The sequence below is a fragment of the Haliaeetus leucocephalus genome, unplaced genomic scaffold (genome assembly GCF_000737465.1).
Source record: "Haliaeetus leucocephalus isolate CR32 unplaced genomic scaffold, Haliaeetus_leucocephalus-4.0 Scaffold0, whole genome shotgun sequence".
NCBI classification, from domain to species: domain Eukaryota; kingdom Metazoa; phylum Chordata; class Aves; order Accipitriformes; family Accipitridae; genus Haliaeetus; species Haliaeetus leucocephalus.
Window position 1 is genome coordinate 7,609,713 of NW_010972436.1, and position 12,421 is coordinate 7,622,133.

At 37.9% G+C, this 12,421-nt stretch overlaps 1 protein-coding gene across 10 annotated transcripts in view; it reads right to left on the bottom strand.

Annotated features, from left to right (window-relative positions):
• Positions 1–297: 297 nt before the first annotated feature.
• The window catches only part of TRDMT1 (tRNA aspartic acid methyltransferase 1), a 40,839-nt gene continuing 28,715 nt past the window's right edge, over positions 298–12,421 (bottom strand). For 6 of the 10 annotated variants that reach the window (XM_010577428.1, XM_010576986.1, XM_010577184.1 and 3 more), the window contains 5 exons: positions 11,625–11,708; positions 10,755–11,125; positions 6,641–6,698; positions 5,459–5,588; positions 298–1,035 (listed from right to left, as the gene is read on the bottom strand). In XM_010577428.1, the coding sequence (XP_010575730.1) occupies positions 935–1,035; positions 5,459–5,588; positions 6,641–6,698; positions 10,755–11,125; positions 11,625–11,708 (744 nt within the window). In that variant the 3' untranslated portion in view covers positions 298–934. The other 4 variants (XR_774944.1, XM_010576902.1, XM_010577076.1 and 1 more) reach the window with 4 other exon arrangements.

The following is a 12,421-nucleotide window of genomic DNA, read 5'->3' on the forward strand; positions in this document are numbered from 1 at the left end:
GAGGCTGCCAGTGAAGACTGAGGCAAAAGAGGTTTTGAGTACCTCAGCCTTCTCCTTGTCCGTTGTTAACAGTTTGCCAGCCTCGTTCATCAAGGCGGGGGGGTATGCTTTCTTAGACCCTCCTTTTCTGGCTGACATAGCTGTAGAAGCCCCTGTTATTCTTTGCATCCCTTGCAGTTTTTATGTCTTTTATGTGTAGGTTTCTGGTAAGGAGCAATGATCTTATCCTGAATAATATCAGTGACAACAGAAAACAGGCAAGTTATTGTCAGGGTTGTGATGATCTTGAAATATTTTTATTCAGGTGCACCTAAAATCATTCCAGACAGATGCAGTTAGGTTCCAGAAACCTAGAAGTATTTTGAGAGGATGAGACAACCATAAACTAAGGATGACACTGTGTCTTCTTAAAAATCTTATACAAAATACTGAATTCAACAGTCTAATTGGCTACAAAAAATACATCAAAATTTCAGATTATATATACAATAAATCTTTTAAGAATGGATCACTGATATTTACAGCTGAAGACATTTTACATGTAGAACTTGGTCTCTGCACTTAATTAGAACACCTTTTACATTTACAGCCTTTTTATACTGCACCGAGAGGGTGCTTTTAAGATAAAATAAAATAGTCTTATCCATTTTCATTGAGGTATATGTAAACACTGTTCTTTTTCATTTTGCAAAATAAAAAGGACATATATAAATAAAGCAATTAAGTCCTGGAAACTTCCATTTAAATAAAACACCTCTACAGTTCAAATACACCATTAAAGCAAGGCATTAAAAACATATCAGAATTGTTCAGCAAAATCTCTAGGCAGATATTTTGGTAAGCTATGACTTTTGTTCAGCTGCTATCAGCTTTCTCTTGCAAGATAGAAGTATTTTCTGTCACCATTCCGTACTCATCAGATTCAGGTTCTAAATTATCCAAGTAGAATGGAGATCAATTTTGCCACCACAGGTACATTGAGGCTGTTTCCCAGAAGACGATAGCATTGCTTTATTGTTACTTTGTCAGGAAAGCCTAAAACAAAAACATACAGTGCAACATCATTAGTTTGGGTTTGTTCCTAGCTTTTAGTCTACTCATTTTTTCAGTGAACAGTTCTTAATGCAGTTACCACAGATTACAGCAGGGTTCACCCCCCAGTCTAAAATTCACAAAGTTACAAAAATAATTCCCAACCAGTTCATTGGATTCATATCAGTTCTTTCATTAGCAGTACTGCCATCTCTGAAGTTTAACAAGAAGCCTCAAAACATTGCTCTATTGTGTAAGTAATGCCAAACTATCTTCTCTTCATGTAGCTCAAAATATCCAGCAGTCTCAAGGAAAGGCAGCAGCACCTACAACACTGAACAACCGCTACTCTAGAGAACATCCACAGAGGAACATGGCCATGGCAGAAAGAAAAAGTGATGATTCTGCAGATGGACTAAACTGCATTTCTCAACAAGCTTTACATTGTACTTCCAATCTGAGCACCTCTAACCAGTTGAGGCAAATCAAATGAGTCTCGCAGTGCAATATACCACCAGCACAGATTAAGCTATAAGCAAGGCTTATTCAGTCAGTGATCAAGCAGCTGAACAATTTTCCATGTAATTCAATGCTGACCCTGTCAAATGCACTCAGAAATAAAGACAGCATCTGAGATGTCCTTCACATGGTAAAGTGCGTGGACTGGCAGAAAGAAGGGAGGCCAAGAAAAAATTAAACTGGCCCAGCTATTGTGAAAGGGCTGTGCTGTGTATTGAGCACCCAAAGGTGAGCAAGCTTCTGAGAACAAAGTTGCCAACAGCCAGTTGGTCTGCTGTAACTGTCTTTGCTTACACTCTTAGCTTACTCCAGCTGTGAGCTAAAGTGCATTTGCTTCAACTTGAGTGAAAGACGAACAGCAGTGGTGATTCAACCATTAAGGTCATTTGCTAAGCTGCTGAAACTTGATCACATTCAATTATTTGATCATTCCCCAAGAAGAAAACCTAACTTTGAGCCCAAGGTCATCACCCGCCAGATTAGCTTTGATGCATCAATACACTGTGTGTGCAAGTAGCGATACGTATGTTCTGAAGTTTTCATAGCACTTCAGAAAAATCCTCTTTCAGGGGTCGCTCAGGAGAGAACATGGTTGGACAGTTGCTGAGCCAAGGGTGGAAAGCTGAGGAGGAGGTGTCTGGGAGGAGTTGTTCCATCCTTTTCTGCCAGCTATTAATGCCTCAAATGTGGACTGCTTTGGTAAACACATCTTCTGCCAGCTCCATCAACTCTGCCCAGCTTCCTGGCACTCACATTTGGGCAACCGTTCTTCTCTCTTTGGAACAATCACTTGCACTCCACACATACTTCCTCAGATGGAGTTTTCACATTATATCACTGACTAAGGTACAGAATCTACACGTTTTGAAAGCATATATAAAAATAAACACATATTTATGCACACACACACACACGCATGTCCACTTACAGCCCAAGAAGCTTATCTGAACCCTGAAAATTTCAGAGTTTCTCCTTCTGCCTCTTGGTAACTGAAAACCTGAATTAATTTTCAAGGCTCACTGTCTCCTTTATCCCAAGGCTCCTCCATCTGCGTGTTAACATTATCTTGCACCTTCTATCTTCTTGCCTCAAGAGTAGCCTACATCAGAAGGACAGATTTAACAATTCATAGTACGATGGCACTTGCTGCACAGCTCTCATCATATCGTTTAGGTCATGCATGCTACTTGATGATGTTGCGGTCTTGGCAACACACACTGCCACATTGTGCTGGGTTTCTGCTAGGCTGCCATTTGTTTCCTAATAGCTTACATACATCACTAACAGGAAAAATGGAAAAGGCATCCTGACATCACCCTCATGAAAGCAGGTCACAGGTGCAAGAATGCCCTGATCACTTTTAATGATATTGCTGTGGGACCCACAGTAGCGACTAAGACAAATGACTGCAGCATTTCATTGACCTGTAGTGCAAGTACTATTTATACATTTAGATGTTAAAAGCACAAATAAATCCATTAATGTTAAGAACGAACAATGATTTTAACTCTGCATCTCACGTATTGGAAAAGGCCCTCAATTTGTTAAAACATAGAACCATTTAGACACAATCATGTTTCTTCTGGTAATACTGTAGCTACAGCTAGTAACACTATGTGTTACAAAGTTTCCTGACATTCTCTTCACTTCATTTTCAGCTTCTAGTTTTCTGATTCTTCAGCTTCTTGGACCAACAACATATTTGGGTACATTTCCAGGCTTTCTGTTGTTGAAAATTTCAGCACAAATGTTGCTGTCACTACAGAACACAGGAGCAGAGAAATTATAGCATATTTCCCTCTGAAAATACCACACTTCACAATAATTACTTGAAATTTAACATGGGAGAAATGCTGTGAGGGAAACACCCTTTACTGTAGCCATAAATATAGCAACTTTCAAAAAATCCCATAGCTTGCAAATCCTCAAAAGAAACTTAAGATTATAGTACCTAAATTCACCAGAGGTTTCAATCAGCCTAGAGCTGAGTAACACTTTTTTTTAAAGTACAAAGAGGGAAATGTCTTAGATTAAACACAAAGGAAACAAACGTCAGACTTGTGACTCATAGCAGTGGGAAAAACTTGCTCTGCCTATGAATCAGGAGTATATGTGAGAGGAAGCCACTGGATGAGAGAGGCTTGTTTTATGTGTTGTGAAAGTTGGACAAGTAATACAGTGAGGCAGGGAACTGCAAGAACTGTAAAGAAGGTCCTATGATTAAGGCAGAAGGGTACTGCCCTCTGAGAGGTGGAATCTGTCCCTGTCCCTCCCTCTGCAGTTCCCACGTGACAAAAGACAAGTTTGCTAAACGAGCACTTCATAGATGGTGGTGATCTGGATGCTCCTCAAATTCAGAAGCCTGACTTGTCTTGAGAGTTCAGTTCTGGTTTGCAAAAATATTGAACCTCACAGCTGCCCCTGAAGATGAGCTCTGAACAGAGAAAGCATGATATCATTCCAAGCACTCTGAAATAGTAAAGGTCAGGTTTTGCAAACTGATCACCCAAAATTAATGGGGTCTTCCAAACATTAATTTCTGCATTGTATTGGTTCTCACTCTGTAAAATATAAGCAATATTAACCCTGCTACACCTCTCAGTGATGGTGCAAAGACTGATTTAACATTTGGAAAACACAAGCTGTATTTTTTTAAAAAAAGAGAAAATGGGCAACTTTGTGCTTGAAAGTGATCTTGAACAGAATGATAAATCTATACAAGCCCAATCCAGCCCTGTTTAGCTCAAGTTTCTTCACAGCAGCCTACATCAATACGGAACAGAGCTGTGCTAAGAAAAAGGCTGTCTGCCAAAAGAACAAATCTATTAAAGAAGAGAGGCTATGAAAAAATCCTGCATGTTGGCATGTAATTCAACACAGCACACTCCTGCAAATACTCTTAAATAAGTAAGCTTAGTGCTGGCAAATGTAACATTTGACTTTGCAACCTTGATCATGTGCTTTTGAATGTAGTAATTTTGAATATAACTAAGTAATAAATGAGAAAACAAACTAAAACTGCAGAAGAAAAAAATTTATATAAAACTATTAGCACTCCTCAGAACTCTAAGTCACTGAGGAAGTCGAAAAAAATATAACCAATTACTCAAGGTCAGTTGTGTCTTATTCTAGGGATGCTTGTGTTGCTGAGACAATAAATTGATCTGATGTGTCAGCAGCAGGCCAAGCTCCTTAGTAGGTAGTAACAGCTACACTTTCTTGCCTCCCTTTCTTTACACGGGGAATTCTGGTGAATTTATTTCAGGCTTAATTCTGGTTGATCTGTGTGCAATGTACTGGTATTGCTGAGTCTTGTTCCTTGACTCCCTCTTCCTCACAAAAACAGCTAGAAAATTAAGTAACTGAACAAGGGCTAGGACTGCCTTTTCTAGAAAATAGAGATGACTTAAAAGGTCATTAACTGAAGAGTTTCGTTACTCCTAAACAAAGAAGTATCTGTACCTTCTGAAATTCCCTTTCTGTCAGCAGCTGCAAATGTGTGGAAGGGAGAAAGCAAGCAGCTCAAACACTGAGAACCACTAACAGAGCTCCTAAACTGGCAGGATATGTTGACTTAGCACAGTTGTGAGTAATGTTGGCTGCTGAGTAAATAGTTTCAACTTTACACAAAGGTATTCCTTCATTGCTGTTCAGTAATAGAGCATTTCTCACAAAACTTTTTTCTAAGTTTATGAAGATAAACCTAACCACAGGAGCTGGCTCTTACAAAATATAAAAAACTAGTGGAAATTCAGAAATTCAGTTAGCCAAATAGCATGAATCAATCATAAGAATTAAACGGTCTGAAAAAAAATGCAAAATAAAAAGCATGGATTAGTCCCCAGTAAAAAACCTACATCAGCATTTCTGAAGAATGATGTAGAAATGGGTACTTTGCACCACATACCAAATTCGAGAGGGAATCCATGAAGATTTGCTATTTCTCTTGGCGTAAAGTACCTCAGTTTTAGTGTTGACAATTTCATAAGCTTCTCTTCTTCTGGTAAGTCTTCAATGTGTTTAAACACTGATTCAAGCTATGAAGAATATTCAAAACAACAGATATTACTGACACAGGCCAAATACGTAAAATTCAACAGTCACATCTTAACAGAATATTTATTTAATTATCATAGTGCCAAAGACAATAGCGTGTTTTGCTTGAAAGTATAATTGGTGTTGTATTTTTGCAGCCATTATCTCAACACATGGACTTGCAAGAAAGAAATCAATGTTGCCATGAGGGCATTCATCATTTCTTCCTCCAGTTACAAGCTATACCAATACTTAATGAGGCAATCAAAGGACTATAAACATCTATTAATGACAGGATAGTGACTTAGTATTAACTCAATAGCAGACTATCCACACAAATTAAGCTGTATGGATGCAACTGTTTTAATACATTTGCTTTGAGATTATTCCTAATTCCAAAGCTGCATTCTTCTTATGCTTACAAATGCCATATAATATTAGTGAACAGCACAGAAGTGCAGGAGGCAGTGCCTGTGTACAAAACAGGCTGTGTGAAAAGTATCTTTGAATGCTGATTCACCGATACATTTATTATTACCTTCCCCAATGCCTAAATACCACTTTGTGGTGAACTTAGTATCAACAGCAGAACTTTTCAAAATACTATATCTTCCCAGATAAATAATACTTTTGAAATTCAAGCATGTTAAACATTTGACAATATTTACTGGATCATCTATGCACAAAAAATGGCACTAGATTCACAACACAGTACTGCAGTTTATCCACAGAATTAGTAATTTTTAATGTTTTCATGTACGCCTGTGAAACCTCTGTATGACACTACAGATAATAAAATAATAGCAACTCACATTCTCCACTCAGAAGCACACACATATAATTTTGATTTAAATAAACTGTTGTTTAGGAACATAAAGAAAATCAATTGGAAATTCAGTTGCCATAAAATGTAGTTTTAAAAGCTTTTTTCTTATAATATTCAGAATAACAAACCAGAAGACAGAAAAAAATTTAAAACAAATCTCGTATCAGTTTTAAAACAAGTCTCAAATTTTAAAATGTCATTCTTGTATGTTAGTCTCCACATTCTTACCTGTACATCTACTGCTGTCTGCAGAACTGAGCCTGTCCCTTCCACATAGTGTCCATACCTTAACAACAATAACAATCTTAAATTAATATTTTCATCGGACCTCCGTACTGACAACTGCAAAGATACAGGGAGGTTACTTAGGTTCCTTTGCCTTGATTAACAAATAGCATCCTGGACAGATAAAGCAAAAGGTCTTGTTATTAACAACGCTAACCCCTGGAGTGCAGTAGCTTCTGAACATGCTCCCTAGGGATGAGTCTGCAATCAACACACAAGGGTTTATCCACACTAATGCCTTATATAAGGCAACTAGGCAAATATACAAGGCCAAGGAATTCAAGCATAGCATCATCAGAAAGGGCCATCTACATCGCACAAACCAATTTTACATTAAGGCAAAACGTGTTAAAGGCCAAATGGTCCTAGGAGGTCAGATTGGTTCTCCATATTCAGAGGAGGACCATTAGTGTGAGCCTCCAGCTTTTATATCAGTCCATTAGAAACAAAGTGGTTCAGTCAGGTTTAACTTTTGGTTGCTTGTGGATTTTCCACAGGGGGAAGGGATAAAGGATGGCCAGGCATCCATGCAGAGCAGTAGAAGAAAGAAAGAAAAGAAGAAAGAAAGAAAAAATTAAATCCAACTACACAGTAAGCAAACTTACATTCTAAAACCATACAAAAGCTCTTTTGGATGCTTTGTGGTTGATTGCATAACAACATGTTTACCCTGTAGTCTCTTCCAGGCTATCATTTAAATATAATTATGGGCTTTCAGAAACATGATCTGCTCGTCTATGATGGTGTTTGAATGTCCTGAACAGAGAGAGACTGAAGCAAGTCAACAGATGGCTTTTGCACTGTGGAACAATTTCAGAAGATCCACTGCATTAGAGAGATGCAGTCTGCATCAATCATTAACAGATACTATTCTCTATTTTTATCTGCGCATCTGTAAAGACAATTATAAAGGTCTTTTGCTCTACTTGGGGCCCATTCTAAAGCAAGGCACTGGAACAATTTTTGTTTCAAGCCTTTCTAATTCCACAATGAATAAAGGAATACTGTCCCTTCAGCACAGACACAATGACCCAGCATGGCACAATCTTGAGAATTTCTTCTTCAGTTGGAAAAGCTTACGAGTAGTTCTGCCAATATCAGCGAGAGCAACACTCATTTGAAAATAAAGTGCTTGCAAATCTTCCTTAGGATCAGAACAAAAAGCCCTAAATACTGATGCAGATTAAAAACACATGGAATAGAACTGTGTTGTAAATACATCACCTTTAATTGGTTAGTTGCATTCTGAAAATTCCCCAATACCAAGTTTAACAATGCAACGCACATAACACTGAGGAATCCTGATCGTCATCTTATACAGCATCTGATCATATTTCAGATGAACATATCTGAGCCAACATAAATAAATGATGATAAATTTCAAAGTGGTATTTCACAGTTTTATTGGGGGAAAAGAATCTTTTAATAGGATCCATGTTATATAAAATACTCCAGTTTAAATAACTGGCACTAGAGTACAGAACTACCACCACCACCAAAATCTAGTTGGTGGAGAAGTGGTTTGGGGGCTGGGGAGCAGGTGGAGTGGGTTTTTAACACAAATGTGGGCAGACAGCCAGTGTTAGCTGGATTGTTATTAATTATTATTGCAGATGCTGACTACAGAAAAATTAACATTCCTACCTTAGACTCATAACATCATTAAAGATGGGAATTTTTGCCACAGTAAAAAATGATGCATTGATTTTCTGACATTTCATTACCAGTTATAATGAAAGAAGTTGGCTTAAGAAATTACAGTCTTCAATTTTCCTCTGACTCAAGACTCCCCCCCCACCCCTTTATTTCTGTAAGCTTTCGAAAAAAACTTTTAATTTCATATATATAATATATTATTTCTGGGTATATTGTGTCCTACATTATGACTAACAAAAAGGTAATTTCCACAACGCTAGACAGAGTTTCTGTAACTAATACTACACTATTTTAGAAGGTATTGCTTCTCTTGTCAATAGCTTATCAAGAATTTACAAATAAGTCCAGAACGATTATATCTAAAGAAGTAGTTTTCATTTGCTCTGCCCTTTAAAATGGACAATTTCCTCTCACAACTTCAGTCACCACAAATATACTCCTAGGAGAAACCATGGTGTTCGTAGTCTCAAGGAACTCAGCAATCATTTTCCAATTGCCTAGGAGTCCAAGGTCAGAAGGGAACACGGGATCATCTGCTGTCTCTGTCACACGTCACAGGCCATTAGATTTTGCCCTCTACTCCACCAAAGCCTTTCAGAAGACATACTGGTATGATGCAGGCAGAAAGGCAAAAAAACACTGATGAAATATCGGTGTTTGAGGTCCCTGAACTAGCAAAACCTGGAGAAGGCATATCTGGATTATCCTCAATACACAAACCTTGCTGGAAATACCTGAAAACCAATCAGAACCGAGGGAAATTTTTCTCCCAGTCTCAAAGCTGATGGTGAGTATGACTTCTAAGAAAGACACCAGACAGGCATCTCAGTGGAGGGATTCTCTGTACTACTTGGGAGTGCTGTTCTGCTCCATTCAGGGTTCTCTTTCCTAAATCTCATGCTTCAGAGAAACATAAAAACAGAACTCCTAGAACACGTACAGCAGAAATTTATTCTTGGCCTCAGAAAGTGACCTGGATGAAGCCTGAGATATAATTAAAATCCTTCTCTTAATGCAGAGCTGTAAATGATATGACCACATTGAGAACCATGTTGGAAACCTTCATTCCCAAAGGCTCTTAAAAAAGGGAACAAAGACAGTAAATCAGATTCCTATGTTTTGAGCCAAAAACTACCACAAATATCTGGCCTGGCTCCTTCCACATCAGCAGAAGGGCAACAGTCACGTTCCATGTCAGATTTCCCATCACTATATATAAAGACTTCATATTAACTACTCAGGAGCCTCCTTCAGTGTGATTTTGATAAACATGACCACAAACTACCATGATGTATTCTAGTGAAACCACAAGTGGCCAATTTATTTTTGATGACACTGAAGGCATACATGACATACATAAGAGATTATTCTGGCCTAAGGTTATTTGACTCTTCTAGTTAAGAAACACATTCCATGAGACGCCGACTCCCCCACAACTCAAAAGAGTGAGGGCATAAAAGGTGTATGTCAATGAGAGCTGGGGGAAGGGCTTTCCTGTTGCACAAATTTTGAACTTCTGAAATTCTTTCTCTTCTCAGCTTTCTTATTGTTAAAAAGTTAAAATCACAGAATCTGCAGGAACTCTGTCAATCTGGCAGTCTAACTTCTACTAATTAAAAAAAAAGTTATAATTAGCTTTGACTCATCAACTAAGTAATTTTTTTTAAACATTTCAAGAATTCCAAAGAAACAAACTAATTTGAAAAATTCACCAATATTATCATTTCCCACAAACTTCCAGGCTCCAGCTGCCATTTTCCAATACAAATGCATTCAGTGGAAAAGGTCCTGACTGGTTGTCTGCAGAGTTTCAGAACACTCACCAGCCTCTGGCAGTCAAACTTAAAATTGCAAGGTACGAATCAGAAAACTACCAGACAGAAAAGCACTGACGTTCTGCTCCATCAAATATGATTTGTAATGCAGCAGCCTAACTGGTTTTATGATATATGGCCAATCCACAGCTATTCTGACCTACACAGCTGAAAAATCCAAGAAATCAATAAATGTACAGTGAGACAGTTTTAATGAGGAATGGATCTGTCAAGCATGACACTTTGTAACTTCATTGCACAATATAAAGAAATTCATTAATGAATCAGTACTATACCAGTCTACTGGAACCATATTTCCGCAGGGGTAATTAAGCTTCTGTGAAGGTCAACAACAAATGGCACTGTCTTTTGTGAATGCCTTTTTGGAGTGGGCACATGATGTTCTGCCAGACAGATTCTCATGCTGGCATTCCACTGGACCAGGAAGCATGCTATATAAGGAGATTTCTTTTCAGAGGCCTGGGTTTTTTTGATGAAACGGCTCTCGTTGTTTTTACAGGACACAAGCAAAAATACACTTAAAATTTCAGAACATGATTCAGCAAGACATTTTCTTTGCAACTTACCCTTTTGTAAAGCATGTGGATCTCCGACAGGTGGGTTTAACAATGTCTAACAAGAAAGCATAGCGCAATAAGGACTTCAGTGGTAAGAAATACTGACTCATTTCTTCATTTTCCTCTTCCAAGAAGTCTTTTAGCATTTGAATAGAAGAATCATTGTCCTGATCATGCTTCCTTTCCATTTCTTTTACTGTTTCAAGCTTAAAAAGAAAGGCCCCTTTTGGTAAACTCTTCTTGCTGCTGCAATCAGGACCAGTGTCTGGATCCAGATTCTTATCTTCAGAAGACAAGAAAGAACTAGCTTCACCCACTTTGTCAATGACTTTGTCCTTGAATAAGTCTTCTAGATCCTGATCTGGAAATCTTGTCAATATCTAAAAACAAATTGTGAGAAAAAAAAATTAAAGAACTGCACTTGACAAACAATTTGATAGCCGACTCTGTAGTGAGTAAGAATTCCTTCAGAGATACTCAGAATAAAGCAAATAATCGTTTCATGTTGTTTTCATGAAGATTTCAAAAAAAGGTTGGCATCAAGATTTGCTGATCTACCAGCAATGATGTCAGAAACAACCACAAATAATTGCTTTCACAAAAAGACCTTTCCAAGGGTGTGAAAAAGGTAGCAGAATGAATTGTTTTCTAGCCCACTATCAGCCACTGTCTCCCAACTGTTTAAAGCCACCTAAGCCACTGGCATGCATCTCAGTTCTTAGAAAACTCAGTATTCAGGCTGAAAAAGAGACAGAATTTAACTTTTCTGTTGATATCATTTATCCCACTCTCCATTCATCAAAACACACCACTAAACTGAAAATTTAACCCTCAATCTTCATGAAACAAAACAAATTCAGTTAACACTAATAGACTCACCTGACCAGGAGCTTGAAAGGAAAATGGTTCTTGGTGAAGCTTTGCAATTAGAAAATATCGCAGCCTAGAATTGGGAATGCCAAGCTGTAAGCAAAATCCACAAGCCTTTAGTCCACGTGATAAAGAGAGAAAAAAGTGGTCTATAGCATCATACAAGTTACCTGCCTTTATATACAGCAATAGAACTATGAGACACTAATATATTTTGCAACTTCAGAGATATCAGTATTAATTGATAATACCTAAACACTTATAACTTCCATACCTAGGTATTTTCAACGAAATGAGCAGACAATTATTCTTTGTACCTCATGGTTTTGACCTTCTCTGTAAATGAACAAGTACATAAACAAACTTTTATGTGAGGTAAAAAGAAAAATTACATGCATCACAATTCCTTGGGACAGGTACTATCTGTTTTCTAGACAAAAGCAAAATGGTGTCTTCTTGCCTTTTTGAACAAACAATTATAAGTCATCTAACAATGAAACAAATGCACCACAACTGGTTTTCAAGCTACCCTCTATCAGCGTCTCTCAGGTATATACAGCACTTCACTGATTCCATTTAGTCTTGCACAATTCTGAAATCTCTCTCAACTCTTTTTTCAGTTGCCAGGGAAATATGCAAACAAAGCCCCTCCTCCCACAAACACAGTCACATTTTCTGTGCTGGGAAATTCACAGGCATCAGCACTTCTGAAGCAATGAGGCTCCTGCAGGGAAAACCACCTTCCTGGTCATGGTGTAAATCCATGCCTTCTTAAAAAATATCAAATGGTAGCAAAGCAATATGGG